Here is a 23,944-nt window from a genome sequence, read left to right on the forward strand (position 1 = left end):
TCCCACATGCCACGGAGCACCTCTAAGCTTGTGTGCCACAACTACTGAGCCTGCATGCCACAACTACTGAAGCCCACGCGCCTAGAGCCCGTGCTCCACAACAAAAGAAGCCACGGCAATGAGAAGCCCGCACACTGCAAGGAAGAGTAGCTCCCACTCGCCGCAACTAGAGAAAGCCCGTGCGCAGCAATGGAGACCCAATACAGCCAAAAATACATAAATTAAATAAATAAATTTTTTTAAAAATAGGCAATCAAATTGTCTATTTGACTATAGCTCTTATTAGCTATTACTATTTCAGGTAGTGTGACAAAACTATGGAAAACACTAAAACTTGGTATGAGGATAAAAGTGATGGTGGGGAAAATGGGGGGTTCTTTTAGGTAACAACCTTCATCAGAGAGTTTCCGTTTTACTTGTGCTTGTTTACCTGCTTATTGAAACTGTAAGCAATTTTGAGAATAGTAATCACATCAGATTCTTTCTTTTCCCCCTCACCATCTGCCAACACAGAGCACCATTAGATGCTCAACACACACTTGGCAAATAAATAAGTAGACAAAGAAGTAGAGAGATGGGTAGATGGACAGAAGGATGAATGCAAGGATGGATGAATGGAGACTGTGAACTTAACCACAAGTTGAATTCTTCAGAGCAGGTGCTGCAACTGATTCATTTCTCTGCCCCAGAACCTCCCAAAGTGCCTGGCCACAAAAGATACTCAGCCCACGTCTGCTGAAAAATTACCCTGCTCAGTTGCATTTCCCCAACAAGGGTCAAGGTTTGTCAGAGTGAGCGCCATCTTGTTCCCAGCTCACAACCATCTCCAGAGGACAGAGAGTGGCAGGGATGCTCTTTCAAGAGCTTTGTGGGCATTTGCATGAAAGGAAGAGAAGTTCTGACCTGAATATTAGTCAGTGGAGGATCCCCAGCTCAAACTAGGATAAGGCTCTGGGCCACAAGTGTTACAAACCCTCTTCAGACAGTGGAGTGGGGCTGGAGGTCTAGAAGTTGAGACCAAGGAATATAAGGATGAGGAAAGGGAATTCAGAGACAAGAGCCAGCAAAGCAGCCATTAGGCAAAGTGTCTTGATGAATCAGTCTTGCCAGGGGCCTCCGAGAAAGGACACAGGAAAATAGACAAGATGATCTTGGATGGCCTTTCTCATCCTAGTGGGTCTTTGGAACCAGGATGAACCTTGGCCCAGGGCAGCCAACGTGGCCCTTCTTAGCAGTACCAGTGTGGTTTTCCTATTGAATATGCCTATTTTTGGTAAACTCCTTCTGTGGAAGGGATCCCAGCCAATAGCAAAGACTCAGAATTGCCAAGTCCTACTTGTCAGGTCCCCTTACTTTCCCCCAAGCCTACCTCATCGTTTATCAGAGCCCATCCATCTGCCTCTGAGCTCCACATTGTGAAATGTAAAGCAGCAGGAAAAGGCAGAAAATAACAAGGGAAGCAAGAGACCCTGCAGCAAAGAAGTATCACCTGATTTTGCCTGCTGAGTTGTCTTGGTGGTTTCCTGACGCTTCCACTATCCACCAGTCTCCTGGACAGAGAAGCCAACTCACTTTTCCAGTTTCTCAGAGTGGAAAACTACCAGTACTGGCTGCTACATGCCCAGGCGGGAGCTCGGTCCATCCTGAGCTCTGGTAGAACCTGGCAGGCAGGCTGAGGAGAAGCAGCGGCCACCAGGCCCCAGCTTCCAAGAACTATTTTCACACTGTGCTGCCAAAGTTGAGAGCCTGAAAGGGCTGCTTGTTCCATGATGTTTACCATCTCACTGTTAGCTCCAGACCACAGGCCCCCATCAATGAGTGTCCTATATGCAGCTTCCAAGAAAACACACACACGACACACAGAAGGCCTGAGGCACGAAGAGCTGACAGCTGGGCCTCTCTGGGCACAGGCAAGGTTAAGACTGACGGGGGCGGGGTGCAGTTACTAGGGTCAACCAGGGGACCCAAGACAGTCTCTGGCCTAAAGGAACATTTGCAATCATAAAACTTTAGAGCCAGGACTTTAGGAAACCAATCCCTTTAACGGCTCCATGTTAAATATTAGAATCTCTGAGGCCCAGAAAGGTGAATTGACTTACTCAAGGATGCACAGCTGACTAGGGTAATCAGGACTGAAATTCAGATGCCCTGATCCCTGGTTCCTCTTTCTTCAAGCTCAGGCTACCATGACCTAGTTTTTTTAGCTCCAGAGAGGACAAGGTAGTCTAGTTAAAGAAGCTGTTATTTGGGCCCTTTCTCTCCATAAGCTCTACCTAGCAGGCTACTTCAGACTGGTTCGCTGTGCAGGTAAATATCTACATAAAGGGATCTTGCTAGGTGCCAAGGAAAATTATTTGGGTTCCTCTAGGTACAATGAAGCTATTTTGCCAAGACCTCTTTTGCCCAAGTCTAAATTCCCCTTAGGAACAGTTCTTTAGAATTGCAGTTCTCCTAAAAGCCCCAAATATTTTCCAGAAACAGTTATTGCAGAGCTCCAGAAGAGGGGTCCCCAAGCTATACTGGATTTCCGGGTACTCAGATGAGGGCCAGACAAGATATGTTCTTCTTCCTGGTTAACAAAGTCAGCGAAAGACTTGTAGTAAAATAGTGTGTTCATTCCCTCAACAGGGAGGTAGGCTGAAGACACAGCTGGGTAGCCATGAGTCAGGAGTTGAGAAGAAAGCCACGGCATAGTTTGGAATCAAAACAGGTCTATGCTTAAAACCTGACTCTTGCGCGACCCCCAAGACAAGTTACTAAGCCTCTCCGAACCTCAACTTCCTAGTCTCTTAATAAGCCTGCCAAGCGGGGTTGTTGTGGAGATTTAATATAATGTATGCAAAGAACTTAGCACACTTCCTGGAAGACAATAGGGCTCAGTAAGTGATATAGGAGAAGGAGAGGGGATATTATATTCACGTTTTCTTAAGCAATTCAAAGGTTTTATGGCCTTAGGAAGATTAATTAAGCTTTAAGCCTCTCAGTTTAACAGTAATAATAGTACTTGTTCATAAGAATGTTGTAAGGAAATACGAGTTATATATGTCAAGTACCTAGATAGTAATGTTTAGAGCAGAGTAATGCTTAGAACAGTAACGTTTAATAAAGGTTAGGTGTTATTTTCTTAACTATTTTTACTCTGATTCATTCTAAAAAAAAAAAAAAAGATTGGAATTGGCTTCCAAAGCTGTGTAAGATACTAAGTAAATAAATAAACAGAGAAATAAGTGGAGAAATGTGGGTAAGGGGAAAGAGAACAGGGACAATAAGATAAGACGGAGCTAAGGTTTGTATCCAAAATAATACATTTGGTTCTATACCTTTTGCCGGTGATGGGCCTCAAATTTGTCTCTAAGCTTCCTACTAGCCAATTCGAAAAGCAAAGCATAATCAGCTAATATGAATCACAATGGCAACGAGATAAAAGTTAACTTTTTATTTCTGTTTCCAGGTGGCATGGAGTAGCTTACAGTAACCCTCCGCCTGAGGATAACTGGAAGAACTGAATAAAATTCACAAATCATCTACCTGAAAGCATCTGATTGATGCTGAGGTAGTGAGAACAGAGAAACTGAAGCTTCAGAGAAGGGAGAATCGGACAGGTGACATAACTTCTGTAGTCATGTGTAGCCCTTTGTCAACTGGAGGCAAGGGCAAGAGGCTGACTCTGGGCTTTGCACTGGTTAGAGGGTCACTAGAGGATAAAATCTAAGAGCTTTTGAAGTAGACCTGGGATCCTCCGAGCAGGCGGCTTTTTTCTTGCGCAGCACATTTGCCAAATGATGGGGCTGTGTAGAGACGCAGTGGAGAAACCTAAGGAGAAACTCTCTGAAAGGCTGAACTGAGTTTTTGAGTCTGACAAAACAAAGATTAGAGTTCAGGACCCACCAGGAAGAGAGGCCACAGAGAAAACACAGGAGTTTTTAAAAAGCACTGAATAACCAAGAACCCAAGCTTATACCCTTACCAATTGCCCAGAGTGAAGAAATTCTACCCCACCAAGTAAAGGGAGATCCAACTGCTTTCACTGTTGGCCAATCTGGACTTTGGGTTCACCTCTTCTTAAGAAAATCAAAGACCCAAACACGTTTCTAAAGAGAAGACCACCCCAGCCTCACAGAGAAGTGGGCCAAGTCAATTTCAGGACATCTTAGTGGTTATAAATAAAGAAAACTATGTTTGAATTTACCCCAGTATTTGTAAATTTCTTACTCTTGGCACTTCAAGAGAGGAATTTAGATTCATCCTCATAAAAGAAATGAAGGATTAATTTTACTTAATCAAGAAACACAACCAGTAGCCATAGATATACCATGTCGTTGTTGCTGTTATAATTAGTAGTTGTAGCAGTACTAGTATTATAGTAGCAGTAGTAGTAGTAGGCTAGCCGTCCATCACTACTGAGAAAGTTCCTCAATAAGAAAAGCTATGACAAAGTCCTAAGTATTGGTCTAACCTACTAAAAACAAACAAACTAATATTATAGCTTTCTCAAGGTGGTTTTAGCCTGTCCCCATAGCCAGGGCTTCTCTTATGCCAGGATGAACCATTTCTTAAGTTAGCAATGCTTATACATAGAAGATACTCTTCATTGTTAGACCTTATATATTGACTGCAGCTTACAGCACCCAAAAGATTAAATCTGAATCCCTCCCTTGAAAAGTCAAGAGTAAAAGCTTTACACATATTTGGGTAAACTTAAGCACATTTTTCTTTATTTATATCCACTAAAATGCTCTGCCCACAGGCCAAAGGAGGGAGACCTTAAGCTTTTAGGAATAAGCAGAGGCTGCACTCTACCTCTGCAAGGCGAAGGGCTCTCCGCCCTCGGACATCAGAGGCTGGACCTCTTTACTGCACATTAGTAGCTGCAGCTCAGGGAACTTCAGTCTATCATCCTTCTACTTTGCACTCCCGTCACTTAAAGGGATGATATCGTATAGCCTCTTCTCAGCTTCTGAACATCTTTGTGAGGTCAAGTCTCACATGGCATAATTTAGATCCATTTTTGTAGAAAAAAAGAGAAGCCTGGGAGCTTCTCAACTTCCCTTCTTTCCTGCCTTCTTTTTATTCCTCAAATATTTATTGATTGACTCTATAGGCCAAGCACTGTGATAGGTGTCTGTCATGAGGACACAAGAGATCAACCACACCAAATAAGACAATAGCCAAAGTCATAAACATCTGTGAAGCAGGAAAAAAAGAAGTTGCATACTTTTTAACAACTCATCACCTCCCACTTAAGCCCCCCCCCACTCCAAAACCCTCATTGTTTTGAATGTCTTAACTTTTGCTTTACTTTACTGTGTATGTGTCCAAACCACTGAAAAATTCTGGGAGGGCTATCTTACCACATCCATGCTCTTCAGAGTCCTGTTGGCTAAGACCAAGAGCTAAGTCAACATCACACTATTCTCCCCAGAAAAAATACACCGTCATGGATATGCTCAGCCTGGGCACACGGCCCTGAATCCCTTGGAATTAGGATGGCCGGAGTTCAGGGTTGTTAGAAACCCCTATTCTCCAAAGGTAACTTGAGTCTCTCTTGGAGACCACAAGAGATGATAATAGTCACTAATGAACGCTTTTTCTCTTTCCTCCTCCATCATCTGCTTGACAGAAACTATTGTTTTATAGTGTTTGGGTTATTTTAATTTCCTTCTCTTCCAAAAGTAACAAATCACAACCCTTGATATTTGCATATAACTTTCCAAAGCCCATTGACTTCATTATCTCATTTGGTCTCCCTATAGTAACCCTGTGAAGTGCAGAAAGCAGAGTTTATTCTTCCCATTTTATAAGGGAGCAAAGTGAGGTGCAGAGAGTTAGCTAAAGTCACTAAGCTAGATAGTGACAGAGCTGGAACTAGAATCTAGACCTCTCAGTTGCCGTGGTCTCTTCACCATCTTTGTTGTCATCACACTCTGCTGTCAGCACATACTCTCCACGCTGTCTGTAATATGACCTCAGGGTCAAGAAGAAACACCAATTTAGGGGACAATCTAGAAAGAGGGCCCAGAGAAGCTTATTGCTTGTTTAGATTTTAGAAAGTCTTGATCCCAGATTTGTTGAAATTTTACAGCAAAAGGAACGTGCATCCTGGGAGGGAAGACATTGGCACAGCATTTTGTTATCACCGGGTGAAGGCAAAGCCTTTGATCAGAAAGCACTTGTCACATACTGAGGATCCCAAAATCATGTGGTTCCTGTTTTTGGCAACACCTTGACCTCATCTTTGCCCTATGACCCCTCAGTGACAACCACCTCCACCCTCTTGTTTTTGCTATTTGTGGCTCTGTGCCTTTACTTGAGCTCAGTGCTCTCCCTTCCTTTTTTCACTGAGACTGGCAAATTCCTTTATCTCTGGGTCACTCTCATACCTTCACCATCTCAGCCAGCCTGACATTGGAGACTTGATGTGATTGGGTAGCACAAACATAAAATGAGTCTAACACTCCAGGAGGCAGTAGAGCACAGAGGTCAAGAATGTGCTCCCCGGAGGAGGATCACATCCCAGCTCTGCCACTTGGCTAGGTCTATAATCTTGAGTTACCTAATGTTCCTGGGCCTCAATTTCCCCTCAGTGAAACTGGAATAACAATACCACCTACTTCATAAGATGATTGTGAAGATTATATTTGTTGACGCCACTTAGAATGGTACCAGGAATATATTAAGTGCTCATTAAATATTAGTTGGTATTCTTCTTCAAAATTTGCATTCTCTTTTCCCCCATTTGGCACAACTAAGAGTGCTTAAGAGGCAAATGAGTTCCTGTTATCCCCAGAGAGAGATCTTTTTACTGGCAGGAAGGATACCAAAGGCCACCCTGAGGCTAGACTCGACAAACAAACATACAAGCAAGAAAGAGCCAATCTGGGCAGCAGCTAGCATTGTTCACTTAAGAGAAATTCAACCCAGGAGGTGCCTTCCCAGGGCCCTGCTCAAGCCATATGAAGTACACACGTACACATACGTACAAACACACAGCCTTAGCACCTCAGGCCTGGTTTCAGAAACCTGGAACTAGCACCACATTCTGATTAACAGTTGAGGCCCCATAAATCCTCTCAGCACATCTCTGGAGAAAATGAATAATGAGAACCCTGGGAAACAGAAATGATTTTTCAGTATGGAAACGTGTGTTGGTAATGTAGCAGGTATCAGCCTTGGTGGGAGACGAGGGAGTGGGGAGAAGGGGACAACTCTGTGCGGAAAGCACCAGAGCATCTCCAGTACTTTGGTTTCTTTGCAAGGGTGAGTTGGTCCTGAAGGGCTTCTAGCTCTAGCCTTGCTTGCTGAGTGTGCTAACAAGAGCGAGGTGCCAAGTGTGACCTCTATAGGATCCTGTTGTCTTACCTATTCCTTGGCTTCAGGCTGTCCCTCCAACCCAAATTACCTCTCACCCCCATAAATGTACATCAGAAGTCACAGAAAGGAAACCATGAGGCTGCCCAGCTATACATGATTATTAGGGAAAGATCATTTCCTCAAATGGCTCCCAGAGGAGTGGGTAGTCTGGTGGAAGAAACCTGGGGCTGGGAGACAGGAGCTGGGGGTCCCTGCTTTGCCATTAGCTATGTGTGCAGTCATGGAAAAATCATTCACCCCCTTTGACGCCCAGTTCCTTTATCTGTAAAAGGAGAAGGAAGGACTTAAATATCTCTAAGGTTCATTGCAGCATGAATAGCCTAGGATTCTAGGTCCCTAGACCCTAAGAACTCACTGCATGCAGGACTGATGCTGGAAAGAATAAAACCACAGGGATGAACTGAAAACCAATTTGGAGCCAGTAGGAGAACTCCTCTCTGAATCTCAAACCCTTAATGTCTTTGTTCCTCCTTTCAAAGTGGGAACATTCTAGATACCAAAGGAGGACTGCCCCACCTCAGAGCTCTGAACTGCTAGCAAGTTGCCTGCTTCCTATGAGGGGAAAATCCAGGATGGAAATGGGAAGTCCCAGCACTGCCCTGCCCTGGCTCTGTACCATGGATCCTAAATGCCTGGGTTGCCTGTTGGGGAGAAGAGGTGTTTCTCCCTTTTCCAACCACAAGTAGTTGTCACAAGCCAAGTCAGGATTGTAGGGACAATTGCCCCCATGCTCTTCACATACAGCAGTGATCTAGTTGGCTGAGTGAGTCCTCAGGACTTCAGGTTTTCAGGACTAGGTTTGCAGAATAACGAGGTTACTTCTATTACTTCCTCCTACCTGGAACTCCACAAGGTTATGGACCCTTAATGTCCACTGAAACACCCGTTTTATACATTCTGAAGGAGCCTGACCCTGGTGACTGATCAAACAACTTCAATAGCCAGGAGTATTCTTGTCCTTCATTGTGGAGTCTAGAGGTGTCCATTTCCCATGGAGGTAGCCTTGGCTCTCCTATTAAGTCCAGTAGCCCCAGCCCAAGTTAAGAAAGAGGGTTCTTGACCCACGGACCCTACCGGAGGATGGAAAACTGCGCTATTGGGTCCTTTGCTCATCACCCTGCATGTGTATTCTCTCTCCCTCCCAGCCATTGCTTGTGCTATTTCTTCTGTCTAAAAGGTTTCCTCTTGGACCCACCTCTAGAGAAAAAGGTTCCCTAGAGAAGGTGGCTTCTAGTACTATGAAGCTCCTGCAGGCTAGGCTGGGGCGGGGTTTCTGGACTCAACCTCTCACTAGGGAGCATTTTAGGATTTAAATTGCAAAAATATTCATCAGCTATCTCCTATGTGCTTAGCCTTAAAGGCAAGATTCTTCTGAAGTTCAGACTTTAGATCCTTGAGCCTGGGAAGTGGCAGGGAGCTGGGGACAAATGGTCTTTCTTACAAAGAATAGTCATGCAAGTTCAGGGACCCTGTTTCCAAGCCCAAAGCCTAGCAATATCTTCCAATATGGGCAGTAAAGTTCCCATACCACCAAGTCATAGTAGGTTTGTGACAAAGGATCTCATATATTATCTAATCCAACTTCATTTTACTACTGGTGAAAGGATTAAGAAAGTACAAAGAAAAATATAATGACTTAGTAGTGTTATGCAACTAATTTAAGACCAAGCCAAGGGAAGCAACCTAAATGTCTTTCAACAAATGAATGGATCAAGAAGATGTGGTGTATACATACAATGGAATACTACTCAACCATAAAAAATAATGAAATTTTGCCATTTCACCAACATGAATGGAACTGGAGGGCATTATGCTAAGTGAAATAAGTCAGACAAAGACAAATACTGTGTGATATCATTTATATGTGGAATCTAAAAAATACAACAAACTAGTGAATATAACAAGAAAGAAGCAGACTCACAGATATAGAGAACAAACTAGTGGTTACCAGAGGGGAGAGAGAAGGGGAGAGGGGCAATACCAGAGGGGAGAGTAGGGGATTAAAAGGTACAAACTATTAGGTATAAAACAAGCTACAAGGATATACTGTGCAAAATGGGGAATATAGCCACTATTTTATAATAACTATAAATGGAGTATAACCTTAAAAAGTTGTGAATCACTACACTGTACACCTATAATATTGTATAGCAACTACACTTCAATTAAAAAAAAAAACAAAGCCAGGATTGTAACTAGGATTGTTCTCAAAATAATTTTCTAAGTGAGTTAAATATTATTTTCCAAATGAACTACAAATTATTCATTAGAATATTCTAATAATATCCAAATCATTTAATTATTTGTAGAAATGTTGTTCAGAAATTGTTGGTATGATTCTTTGATGCAGATGCCAATAGCTAAATGATTCTCCTGAGACAAGATGTTGACAGAGGGAACTGCCTCAAACTTTTCCAATGACTTCCTCCTTGAACTGACAGTCAGTAGGTCCCAATCCCTGATGCACTGTTGCAGCTAGAAGAGAGCTAGGCACACTTTTCACACTTCAAGACTATGTACACACACCTGTACGTCAGTATTTCCCATATGGACTTGCAAACCTTCCACAGCAGCCCGTAGTGACAATACCAATTTCAACACTGCCACTACTGGAAATGCTACTAACATCACCTGACCCACTACCTGCTTTGCTACCACTGTCAAAACTCCAGTGCTTCAGAGCAGTGAGCCACCAGCCCAACTGCCCTCATGCCTTGACCTGTATCACACTAGCACTACTCTGCAGCCTCCATGGGGGTGGCAACTGCAGGACACTTGTGATCTCAATTGTAGAGAATTTCTCTAAACAGCAACATTATTCACCCTCTGTTGGCTTCTGCTTCTTTGTCTAGATTGATATTTTTAAATATTCAATATCCTTATTATGAATAAGTCATACTAAGACAGAAGGCTCACTGACCAATGGCCATGGTGAAATCTTCAAAATGAGCTTAAATCAGTGTTTTTTTTAGACTTTATATATTAATTGAATTTAATACTTAGCTTAGTTACTATTTGCCAAACAATATTTACACTTAATAATCCATTAAAACATATTTCAATATTTAACAATAGATTGTATATAAGATTTGTTTACTACCCTATTCTCCTAACTTAACTCCAACATTTCATCTATTTATACCAAATGGCCAGCCTGTGCGGAAAATCTAACTGGCCAAGAATTTACTCTATTACTTTCAGTCCTTCGGTGACACCAATAGGGACTTCTGAAAAGTCATCCTTAAATCAACATGCATTTATTATGTACCTACTCTGAGTTCATCAGTGTGTGCGAGCCCTAAGCCTCCATGAGCCCCAAGCTTTGTGACTAGACTCACTGCTTCCCATTGCTTGTCTCCAGCTTAAGCTGGTAAAATACAAGAAATGGTAGAGGGAAGTATTATCCCCTCAGCATACCTCAAATATTCCATGTTCCTATAAAGTTCTTTGCAAGTCAAGACCTTCATTTCTTTTTCCTTGGCAGAGAGAGCCAGCAGGAATAGCTGATGCCAGGAATGGGGGAAAACGTTTTAAAGATAACTGCTTGCTGTCTTCAAACAGCCTGTTTTCTGTTCCAGGGCTACAGCGATGCTGTCAAACACAGATGGCTAGCTCTTTCGGTTTAGTCATGTAAATAGCCTCATGTCACACCAGTCTCTGTGAGTGTGCCAAGCACCAAAACATCCTACCATTCTGTGCATTCACAGCAACTCTTCCTTGGAGACCAAAGCAGGGAGAATGACACTGGGCTTGGTAAATGTAGTAGGAGGCAACCAGACTTCAACTAGGTGAGGGCAATACAAAGCAGAAAAATGAAAGAATGGTGTCAAAGTTCAGATCTGGGATACACCAACTAAGCTTATTATGAGAAAGCAATAAGGTGAGCATTTCACAAATGTACACTCATGCTATGTGAAGAAGAGGAAATGAAAATGCCCTCAGGAATCCAAATATAGAATGAAGCCACTGGAACGCTCATACACTGCCATGGGGTGGTATGTTGGTAAAATCACTTTGGAAAACTCTTTGGCCACACGTAGAAAAACAGATTATATGAAACTATAAGCCACTTCTAGGTATATACTCTAGGTATATACTCAAGTCAAGTCTTTTGACTTGAGTATATACCTCTATCAAAAGACCTTTACAAGAAGGGTTATAGGAGCTTTATTCATAATGAGCTCAAACTGGAAATGATCCAAATTCCCATCCACCGTAGACTGAATAAATAAAATATTCAAATAAAATAATAATATACAACAATGGAGACAGTCACCAACTGCATGCAATGATATGGACGAAGGTCATGAACAAAATATTGAATGAAAGAAGCCAGACACAAAAGATGACTCCACTTAAACAAAGTACAAAACCAGGAAGAATGAATTTATGTTGTTAGAAAACAAAATAATGACTACCCTTGGGGGGAGGGTGGGGAAAAGTGACTGAAAGAGAGTGTGAGGAGAGCTTCTGAAGTGCTGGTACAGTTCTGTTTCTTAATCTGGATACTGCTTAGATCGATGTGCTCAGTTTGTAAAATTCATCAAATTGAGCACTTATGCTATATCTACTTTCCTATATTTATATTTGTGGCAAGATGAAAAAAATGACTTCAACCCTTCACCCTTCCCTTCCCTGAAGGTATTCAGACCTTCCCTGTGTAATTTTTTTGTGCTCTCCCACTCTGACTCTGGGCTTGGCCATGTGACTTGCTTTGGACAATGATATCTCAGAGAACATGACTCAAGCACTGGCTTGAAACATGTTGCATGTTTCCCTTTCTGCTCTCACTGCTGTGCAATTTCCATTAAAACATATCTATACTAATCTGCTGGAAGAGAGCACAGCAAAGTTGCCCCAGTTGTCAGAGCCAAGGCCATCCTCAATGAGCCAATAACCAGCTTACTCCGAGATATGTGCATGAATCCAAAAGAGACAAGAAGAATAGTCCAACAAAGACCAGACTAAATCACCAGTTTTGCATAAGTTGTTAAGCGGCATTACTATGGTAATAGACAAGTGATACAACTGTATACTTCAATTTAAAGTTAAAATACACATGTAATTTAAAAAATTGGGGGAAGGGGACTAACATACCTATTTTTGAGCATGGCCACACCCTGTAGGAAAGAGAAACTGCCTGAGATCCTACAAGACCAGGGTCCCCAAAACATAACATGACATCCAAGTAAAATACAGGCCTCGGACAGCCAAACATAACTAGAAAACCAACCTGCAGAATTTCTCCAAGGCATCTAAAAATTCTCTCCTTCGGTGTCCCAGAAAATGCAGAAGCAAATGTTTGTTTCTTCCACCTCCCATTTTTAAACATTTTCCTTTTATTCTACCCTACTCCATATAAGAAGCCCTTTCACAATATGTCATAGAGAGAGTATAGTAATTTCTGTTCCTGCTATGGCCAGGTTTCACCATGGAGGGAAAAAAAGGGAGGGAGGAATGACCTTTTGGGCCCCTTAGCAGTGCCTTTCCCAAGATGAACCTTGATGGGCTTGAGTGTTCAGCTGTCTTCCAGCGTGGGGCTGAGCAATGGCTGTGTTACCTGGGTTAACCTGAGCTTTTGCAGAACTCAAGATAGGCAGCAGCAGGAGCAGCACCAAGGGCATTCTGGGAATCAGGATCATCTCAGAAGATGGTGTTGGAACTGGAGCCTGCAGCCCACCAAAAATGCAAGAAAACAAGAAAGAGAAGAAGAGGAAATGAGTGAGGCAGATACTTTCAACATGAATGAACACAACTTGCATCTTTGTGTTCTTACAGTGTTTATTTCTATATTCAGAACTTTAAATCATGGAGTTTAATACTTGAATGGGACATTCAATAGTCACATACTATAAGAATTTTCAAACTCTGGGACATTCAATAGTTATGTAATATAAGAATTTTCAAACTCTATTAGATCATATACTCATGGAATTAAAATTAGCCAAACTATAGGTGGGTAACAACGTTTTAGTAAGATAAATACTTACCCAAATTGTGAATGGTGATAAAGTAAAACTTACATTTACAATGTTTTTTCATAATTTTAATATTGATTCCAGTATTAAATCAAGAAAAACATTCAATGACGTTAATGTGTTTGCCTTTCAAAAGATGTAAGGTCAATATTTAGCCTTTTTAGCTCTAGAATTATTAGCTCTAGAATGGTACCTGAAATTCTGTATTTTTAAGCTCCCCCAGAATAATCCATGTTATTAGTGGATTAGAGTTGAGACATCAGCATGAACTCACGTTTAGCTTAATAGAGATATAGATGGTCACATATGGAAATATTTATAAATACGTGTACACATAGGTTAGCACACACACACATATATCTATCTCCTTGCTATATAAGCTAAGAGGGCCTAGAAACAATGATACCCCAATAGCAACGAGCAAACCTAGTACCCAGATCTTGATTTCTAATACCATTCTCCAATAAAAGGAACCAGGGTTCCCTTGGAGAAACTGCTAATTCCAGGACTGGGGCAGGAAATATGATGATCTTGGAGAATATTTTAGTGCCAGATGAGCCTGCAGAATCTTTTAGTGCCCCAAGTTGAGAAAGCATACACAAAAATGATGGGGAGGGCTTCCCTGGTGGCGCAGTGGTTGAGAGGCCGCCTGCCGATGCAGGGGACACGGGTTCGTGCCCCGGTCCGGGAAGATCCCACATGCCATGGAGCGGCTGGGCCCGTGAGCCATGGCTGCTGAGCCTGCGCGTCCGGAGCCTGTGCTCCGCAACGGGAGAGGCCACAACAGTGAGAGGCCCGCGTACCGCAAAAAAAAAAAAAAAAATGATGGGTTTATGGCAAAGGAACATGGAGCCAACAGAAAGAGTTCCCAGTGGCCAAAGCTGGAACAACTTAAGCAACAAAATGAGTCAAGTAGTATTGGATTATAACTCAAGATATAAAATAAATATTTACAAGTCCATGTTGATATAAATAAATGATTGAATAAACAAATGGAGGAGAATAGACAAATTTCTCATGCAAAAGAATTCTAAATAATTATGTAGATACTCTCTACTCTTTAAGAGGTGGTGCATAACCACCCCTCTCACTTCCCCACCCCCGACTCCTTAAGTGTGGGCTGCACACAGTGACTTTCTTCAGAGTACAGCATGGAAATGGAGAAGGTAATTTTTCAGTAGAGAAACATGACAAACACTACCTCAAGCCAGGTGATCAAGGTTAGCATCAACTTTGTTAAGTCACACTGATAGTATGTATCCTTGATACGATGTGATGTGAATGGCACTTAGCCTCTGTGGTCTTTTTCCCAAAACCCCATTACTCCAGCCTAATCATGAGAAACACATCAGACAAATCCCAATTAAGGGAAATTCTACAAAATTCCTGATACATAATCCTCAAAACTGTCATGGTCACCCAAGACTAGAAAGTCTGGGAAACCGACACAGCTAAGGGAGCCAAAGAAGACAGGACGACTAAAGGTAATGTGACATCCTGGATGGGATCCTGGAACAGAAAAAGGACATTTGGGGAAAACTGAGGAAATCTGAATAAAGTAGAGACTTTAGTTAATAATGATGTGTCAATATTGGTTCACTAACTATGACATATGTACTACACTAATGTAAGATGTTAATAATAGGGGAACTTAGGTAGTGGGTAAATAGGAAATCTAGGTACCATCTTTGCAATGATTCTGTAAATATAAAACTGTTCAAGAATAAAGTTTATTTAAAAAAGAAACTCTCTTCCAGGTAACACTAATAGTCAACAAACACTGGATCCACTGTTAGGAAAAATATGTAAAACAAAATTATAAAGGGAGACAAAATCCCTTTAAGCTTGAGTGATCAGAGAAGGTTTCATGATGAAATCAGCATCTGATCAGATTCTTGAAGGATGAATAAGATTTTAATGGGCAATAATGGGAATAGAGTAAATAATAGGATGACATAGCTAAGACACTTTTTTGAGGAAACAGGAGCTTTCTATGATGTTTTCTAGGTAGTAGAACTCTGACCCACCCAAAATGGTAAGAAAAAAAAATAGGTATTCAGATAGTTCTGCCTGAAGAGGATAGAGCCAGAAACTAATCAAATACAAAAGACTAAAGTGGCATCACGGTAGGGGGCAGGGGCAAGTGACCCACAGACCACAAAAGGGTGATGACCATAGTTTCATGGCATTGATTTGGAGAGATAAAATATGTCTCAGTGCCTACACACTGCCAGCAGCAGGAACACTGCGTTTCTATAAATGAGTCCACAAACAAACATGCCCAGAAAAGAAACACACAGGCAGACCTTGGAGACATTGATCTTGGCTGTAGTCTAGCACTAACCCATGACCATGATCCAGGATGTCCTTCTACAAAGATCTGAGCTCCTTGTGAGCAGCCATTCAGCCTTGCGAGCACTGCCTTGGGTAACCACCCACTCTTAGCAGCCTTTTGAAGAAGAGTGCTACAATTCTCTTTCATGACACCTTCTTTGTGGGTTCTTGGCCATTACTTTCTCCCCTCCATGACCTTCCCCAGTGGTTCCTTCTTTAAGGAATTTGCTTATGAAATGAATTTGCTTCTATTAGATCCTCCATAACATGGTTATAAAATTACCCATTTAATCATTTCACACACTGAATTTGCTTCTATTAGATCCTCCATAACATGGTTATAAAATTACCCATTTAATCATTAGCTTCAAAATGACTCATTCTTGTATCTCCAAAAGAATGCATTATATCTCGTACAAAGGAGGTGCTCAAAAACAGTTTTTTAACTGAACTAAGGATTCACAAGTTGCTCAAAAAGTGTTGACTGAATTTCCTTTTGGAAACTCTTACTTGGTTGCAGGCTGTGAATCTCCAATACCAGTGATTATTTCTGTTTGTTTGCTTAAAATTAGGGTGTCCAGCAGCTAACAAACACAAAAGAACCATTAACAAACCTAGGAGTACTATAACTATACCATGGATATCTAACACGTGCCAAGGGCTATCTCATGTAATATTCACAGTAACCCAATGAGGTTTGTTTTCATCAGTAAGGTAATTGAGGAGGAAGAGGTTAAAACTGATCTGGTTACACAGCTGATAGGCACCAAAACTCATACATGAACCCAGGGTTTGTATTACTCTAAAATCCACTTAGGTCCTTTTGTTGTTGTTTATTTTGTTTCTGTCTTTGTTTGTCATTATACTACACTCTCCTTTTATTTTTTTAACATCTTTATTGGAGTATAATTGCTTTACAATGGTGTGTTAGTTTCTGCTTTATAACAAAGTGAATCAGCTATACATATACGTATATCCCCATATCTCTTCCCTCTTGCGTCTCCCTCCCACCCTCCTTATCCCACCCCTCCAGGCGGTCACAAAGCACCGAGGTGATCTCCCTGTACTATGCGGCTGCTTCCCACTAGCTATCTATTTTACGTTTGGTAGTGTATATATGTCCATGCCTCTCTCTCGCTTTGTCCCAGTTTACCCTTCCCCCTCCCCATATCCTCAAGACCATTCTCTAGTAGGTCTGTGTCTTTATTCCCGTCCTGCCCCTAGGTTCATCAGAACCTTTTTCTTTTTCTTAGATTCCATATATATATGTTAGCATACGGTATTTGCTTTTCTCTTTCTGACTTACTTCACTCTGTATGACAGACTTTAGGTCCATCCACCTCACTACAAATAACTCAATTTCGTTTCTTTTTATGGCTGGGTAATATTCCATTGTGTATATGTGCCACATCTTCTTTATCCATTCATCTGTTGATGGGCATTTAGGATGCTTCCAAGACCTGGCTATTGTAAATAGCGTTGCAATGAATATTGGGGTGCATGTGTCTTTTTGAATTAGGTTTTCTCTGGGTATATGCCCAGTAGTGGGATTGCTGGGTCATATGGTAATTCTATTTTTAGTTTTTTAAGGAACCTCCATACTGTTCTCCATAGTGTCTGTATCAATTTACATTCCCACCAACAGTGCAAGAGGGTTCCCTTTTCTCCACACCCTCTCCAGCATTTGTTGTTTGTAGGTTTTCTGATGATGCCCATTCTGACTGGTATGAGGTGATACCTAATTTTAGTATTGATTTGCATTTCTCTAATAATTAGTGACATTGAGCAGCTTTTCATGTGCTTCTTGGCTATCTGTAGAGAAAAGTTTATTTAGGTCTTCTGCCCATTTTTGGATTGGGTTGTTTTTTTAATATTAAGCTGCATGAGCTGTGCATCTGTTTTGGAGATTAATCCTTTGTCCTTTGATTCATTTGCAAATATTTTCTCCCATTCTGAGGGTTGTCTTTTCATCTTGTTTATGGTTGCCTTTGCTGTGCAAAAGCTTTTAAGTTTCATTAGGTCCCATTTGTTTATTTATGTTTTTATTTCCATTACTCTAGGAGGTGGATCAAAAAAAGATCTTGCTGTGATTTATGTCAAAGAGTGTTCTTCCTATGTTTCCTCTAAGAGTTTTATAGTGTCCAGTCTTACATTTAGGTCTCTAATCCATTTTGAGTTTATTTTTGTGTATGGTGTTACAGAGTGTTCTAATTTCATTCTTTTACATGTAGCTGTCCAGTTTTCCCAGCACCACTTATTGAAGAGACTGTCTTTTCTCCATTGTATATCCTTGCCTCCTTTGTCATCGATTAGTTGACCATAGGTGTGTGGGTTTACCTCTGGGCTTTTTATCCTGTTCCATTGATCTATGTTTCTGTTTTTATTCCAGTACCATATTGTCTTCATTACTGTAGCTTTGTAGTACAGTCTGAAGTCAGGGAGTCTGATTCCTCCAGCTCCGTTTTATTCCCTCAAGACTGCTTTGGCTATTTGGGGTCTTTTGTGTCTCCATACAAATTTTAAGATTTTTGTTCTAGTTCTGTAAAAAATGCCATTGGTAATTTGATAGGGAATGCATTGAATCTGTAGATTGCATTGGGTAGTATAGTCATTTTCAAAATGTTGACTCTTCCAATCCAAGAACATGGTATATCTCTCCATCTATTTGTATCATCTTTAATTTCTTTCATCAGTGTCTTATAGTTTTCTGCATACAGGTCTTTTGTTTCCATAGGTAGGTTTATTCCTAGGTATTTTATTCTTTTTGTTGCATTGGTGAATGGGAATGTTTCCTTAATTTCTCTTTCAGATTTTTCATCATTAGTATATAGGAATGCAAGAGATTTCTGTGCATTAATTTTCTATCCTGCAACTTTACCAAATTCATTGATTACCTCTAGTAGTTTTCTGGTGGCATCTTTAGGATTCCCTTTATATAGTATCATGTCATCTGCAAACAGTGACAGTTTTACTTCTTCTTTTCCAATTTGTATTCCTTTTATTTCTTTTTCTTCTCTGATTTCCATGGCTAGGACTTCCAAAACTATGTGGAATAATAGTGGTGAGAGTGGACCTCCTTGTCTTGTTCCTGATCTTAGAGGAAATGCTTTCAGTTTTTTAGCATTGAGAATGATGTTTGCTGTGGGTTTATCATATATGGCCTTTATTATGTTGAGGGAGGTTCCCTCTATGCCCACTTTCTGCAGAGTTTTTATCATAAATTGGTGTCGAATTTTGTCAAAAGCCTTTTCTGCATCTATTGAGATGATCATATGGTTTTATTCTTCAATTTGTTAATATAGTGTATCACATTGATTGATTTGCGTATATTGAAGAATCCTTGCATCCCTGGGATAAATCCTACTTGATCATGGTGTATGATCCTTTTAATGTGTTGTTGGACTCTGTTTGCTGGTATTTTGTTGAGGATTTTTGCATCTATATTTATCAGTGATATTGGTCTGTAGTTTTCATTTTTGGTAGTATCTTTGTCTGGTTTTCGTATCAGGGTGATGGTGGCCTCACAGAATGAGTTTAGGAGTGTTCCTTCCTCTGCAATTTTTTGGAAGAGTTTGAGAAGGATGGGTGTTAGCTCTTCTCTAAATGTTTGATAGAGTTCACCTGTGAAGCCATCTGGTCCTGGACTTTTGTTTGTTGGAAGATTTTTTTTTTTTTAACATCTTTATTGGGGTATAATTGCTTTACAATGGTGTGTTAGTTTCTGCTTTATAACAAAGTGAATCAGTCATACATAAACATAGTTCCCATATGTCTTCCCTGTTGCGTCTCCCTCCCTCCCACCCTCCCTATCCCACCCCTCCAGGCTGTCACAAAGCACCGAGCCAATATCCCTGTGCCATGCGGCTGCTTCCCACTAGCTATCTACCTTACTACGTTTGTTAGTGTGTATATGCCCATGACTCTCTCTCGCCCTGTCACAGCTCACCCTTCCCCCTCCCCATAACCTCATGTCCGTTCTCTAGGAGGTCTGCGTCTTTATTCCTGCTTTACCCCTAGGTTCTTCATGACATTTTTTTTCTTAAATTCCATATATATGTGTTAGCATACGGTATTTGTCTTTTTCTTTCTGACTTACTTCACTCTGTATGACAGACTCTAGGTCTATCCACCTCATTACAAATAGCTCAATTTCGTTTCTTTTTATGGCTGAGTAATATTCCATTGTATATATGTGCCACATCTTCTTTATCCATTCATCCGATGACGGGCACTTAGGTTGTTTCCATCTCCAGGCTATTGTAAATAGAGCTGCAATGAACATTTTGGTACATGACTCTTTTTGAATTTTGGTTTTCTCAGGGTATATGCCCAGTAGTGGGATTGCTGGGTCATATGGTAGGTCTATTTGTAGTTTTTTAAGGAACCTCCATACTGTTCTCCATAGTGGCTGAACCAATTCACATTCCCACCAGCAGTGCAAGAGTGTTCCCTTTTCTCCACACCCTCTCCAGCATTTATTGTTTCTAGATTTTTTGATGATGGCCATTCTGACTGGTGTGAGATGATATCTCATTGTAGTTTTGATTTGCATTTCTCTAATGATTAATGATGTTGAGCATTCTTTCATGTGTTTGTTGGCAGTCTGTATATCTTCTTTGGATAAATGTCTATTTAGGTCTTCTGCCCATTTTTGGATTGGGTTGTTTGTTTTCTTGTTATTGAGCTGCATGAGCTGCTTGTAAATTTTGGAGATTAATCCTTTGTCGGTTGCTTCATTTGCAAATATTTTCTCCCATTCTGAGGGTTGTCTTAATCACAGTTTCAATTTCATTACTTGTTATTGGTCTGTTCATGTTTTCTATTTCTTCCTGGTTCAGTCTTGGAAGGTTATACCTTTCTAAGAATTTGTCCATTTCTTCCAGGTTGCCCATTTCATTGGCATAGGGTTGCTTGTAGTAGTCTCTTAGGATGTTTTGTATTTCTGCGGTGTCTGTTGTAACTTCTCCTTTTTCATTTCTAATTTTATTGATTTGAGTCCTCTCCCTCTTTTTCTTGATGAATCTGGCTAATGGCTTATCCATTTTGTTTATCTTCTCAAAGAACCAGCTTTTAGTTGTATTGATCTTTGCTATTGTTTTCTTTGTTTCTATTTCATTTATTTCTGCTCTGACCTTTATGATTTCTTTCCTTCTGCTAACTTTGGGTTTCGTTTGTTCTTCTTTCTCTAGTTCCTTTAAGTGTAAGTTTAGATTGTTTATTTGAGATTTTTCTTGTTTCTTGAGGTAGGCTTGTATAGCTATAAACTTCCCTCTTAGAACTGCTTTTGCTGCATCCCATAGGTTTGGATCGTCGTGTTTTCATTGTCATTTGTCTGTAGGTATTTTTTTATTTCCTCTTTGATTTCTTCAGTGATCTCTTGGTTATTTAGTAACGTATTGTTTAGCCTCCATGTGTTTGTGTTTTTTACGTTTTTTTCCCTGTAATTGATTTCTAATCTCACAGCGTTGTGGTCAGAAAAAATGCTTTATATGATTTCAATTTTCTTAAATTTACTGAGGCTTGATTTGTGACCCAAGATGTGATCTATCCTGGAGAATGTTCCATGTGCACTTGAGAAGAAAGTGTATTCTGCCACTTTTGGGTGGAATGTCCTATAAATATCAATTAAATCTGTCTGCTCTATTGTGTCATTTAAAGCTTGTGTATCCGTTTTAATTTTCTGTCTGGATGATCTGTCCATTGGTGGAAGTGAGGTGTTAAAGTCCCCCACTATTATTGTGTTACTGTCAATTTCCTCTTTTAAAGCTGCTAGCAGTTGCCTTATGTATTGAGGTGCTCCTATGTTGGGTGCATATATATTTATAATTGTTATATCTTCTTCTTGGATTGATCCCTTGATCATTATGTAGTGTCCTTCCTTGTCTCTTGTAACATTCTTTATTTTAAAGTCTATTTTATCTGATATGAGTATTGCTACTCCAGCTTTTTTTGATTTCCATTTGCATGGAATATCTTTTTCCATCCCCTCACTTTCAGTCTGTATGTGTCCCTAGGTCTGAAGTGGGTCTCTTGTAGACAGCATATATATGGGTCCTGTGTTTGTATCCATTCAACAACCCTGTGTCTTTTGGTTGGAGCATTTAATCCATTCATGCCTCAACAAATTTTTAAGTGTGCAACACATTATTGTTGACTATCGGTATAATGTTGTATGTCAGATCTCTGGAACCTACTCAACTTGCTTAATTGAAACTTTCTGCCTGTTGATTAACTCTCCATTTCCTCCTCCCCTTAGCCCCTGGCAACCACAGTTCCCCTCATTAATTCTATGAATTTGACATAATTGGTATCATGTACTATTTGTCTTTCTGTGACTGACTTATTTCCCTCAACATAATGTCCTCAAGTTTCATCCATGTTGTTGCATATTGCAAAGTATGCTTTTTTAAGGCTAAATAATATTCCATTGTATGTAGAAGCCACATTTTCTTTTTCCATTCATTTGTCAACATTTAGTTTATTTCCACATATTGACTATTGTGAATAATGCTACAATGAACATGGGAGTGCTAATATTTCTTCAAGATCCTGATTTTAACTATCTTGGATAAATACCCAGAAGTGGGATTGCTGGGTCATGTGGTAGTTCTATATTAAATTTTTGAGGAATCTCCATACTGTTTTCCATAGAGGTTGTGGCCAACTCATCTTCAAGAAGGATGCCAAAAATATATAATGGGGAAAAAATGAAACTCTTAAATAAATTGTATTAAGAAAACTAGGTACCCACATGCAAAAGAATGAAATTGAACCCTTACCTTACACCATACACAAAAATCAACTCAAAGTGGATTAAAGACTTAAATGTAAGACCTGAAACGTTAAACTTCTAGAAGAAAACACAGAGGAAAAGCTTCACAATGGTGGCCTTGGAAATGACTACATTGATATGACTCCAAAAGTTCTGGCAGCACAAACAAAAATAAACAAGTGAAACTACCTCAAACCAAAAAGCTTTTGCAGAGCAAACAATCAACAGCATGAAAAGGCAACATACAGAAAAGGAGAAAATGTTTGCAAACAATATAATAAGTGATTAATATCCAAAATATACAAGGAACTCATATAACTCAATAGCAAAAGAGAAAAAAAGGAAACACCCACACAAACAAAAAAAACAAAAACAAAAAACCTAATAAAATTCCTTAAAATGGGCTAAGGACTTGAATGGACATTTCTCCAAAGAAGACATACAAATGGCCAACAGATATATGAAAAAATGCTCAACACTGCTAATCATCAGGAGATACAAATCAAAACCACAATGAGATATCACCTCACATCTGTCATGATGGCTATTATCAAAAAAGAAAAAAAAAATGAAGGACAATAAGTGTAGACAAGAGTGTGGAGAAATTGGAACCATTGAACCCTGTGGGTACAATATTTTTTTTAAATAACAAAACTTGGAAAAATTTCTATCAATAAGGGAGTACTATAAACTGTGGCATATTCCTGCTATGAAATACTATGCAATAGCTTAAAAGTATGAGTTAGAGCCACATGTAATTGCATGGTTAGGTGCCCATGACATGGTTTTTAGGTGAACAAGCAGGTTTCAAGATTTATATGAAGCACACTATATACTTTTATGGATATATACACACATTCACATACATTTATATGTACATAAAAGATCTAGAAAGTTAAACACCATGCTGATAACAAACTTTGATCTAGTGCACACTGTAGTGCTCGGATAGGGTGGTATGTGAGGATAGAGCAAGGAACCCTAGAAGGCAAATGCTGATAATAGTAGTTCCCTCAGAGATCATAGTGTTTGGCAGGGGAGATTGGAAACGGTGATCAAAGGGAAACTCTAGCCTTATTTGAGATGTTTTGATTTTAACAAAGAAAATATGTTCCCTGTTAATGTCATTCACATTGGTTTCTCTGACAAAAAAAAAAATTCCTGGGGGCAGTCTATCAGAATCTCGAGGGTGCTTTCCAAGCAACCATGCATATCCCACAGGTTCAAGGTATTGGGTGAACCTGTCTTATATTTTGAGAATCACTTGCAGTATTGAGAGATATTATCGATTAGTATATCTTGCAGATAAATAGAGAAGCAAAAGAAAAAAAGTTTGAGAGTTGCTACTTATACCTTTCATTTGTTAGAACACCTGCCCCTTAGTACATACCTACAAATGCATACTCATCAAGCCTTACAATAAGCCTGAAAGGAGAGATTACCACCTGCCTTTACAAAGCAGGAAAGTGAGTCCCTAAGTCACTTCACC

The 23,944-nt window shown here is 40.2% G+C and overlaps 1 protein-coding gene across 3 annotated transcripts in view; it reads right to left on the reverse strand.

Moving 5' to 3' along the window:
• DDR2 (discoidin domain receptor tyrosine kinase 2) overlaps nt 1–23,944 on the reverse strand; it is a 160,750-nt gene that overhangs the window by 50,091 nt on the left and 86,715 nt on the right. For all 3 annotated transcript variants that reach the window (XM_033855804.2, XM_033855797.2, XM_019931981.3), the window contains one exon: nt 12,932–13,040. In XM_033855804.2, the coding sequence (XP_033711695.1) occupies nt 12,932–13,013 (82 nt within the window). In that variant the 5' untranslated portion in view covers nt 13,014–13,040. The remainder of the gene's footprint in view (nt 1–12,931; nt 13,041–23,944) is intronic.

This window comes from Tursiops truncatus, chromosome 1 (assembly GCF_011762595.2).
Source record: "Tursiops truncatus isolate mTurTru1 chromosome 1, mTurTru1.mat.Y, whole genome shotgun sequence".
NCBI classification, from domain to species: Eukaryota; Metazoa; Chordata; class Mammalia; order Artiodactyla; family Delphinidae; genus Tursiops; species Tursiops truncatus.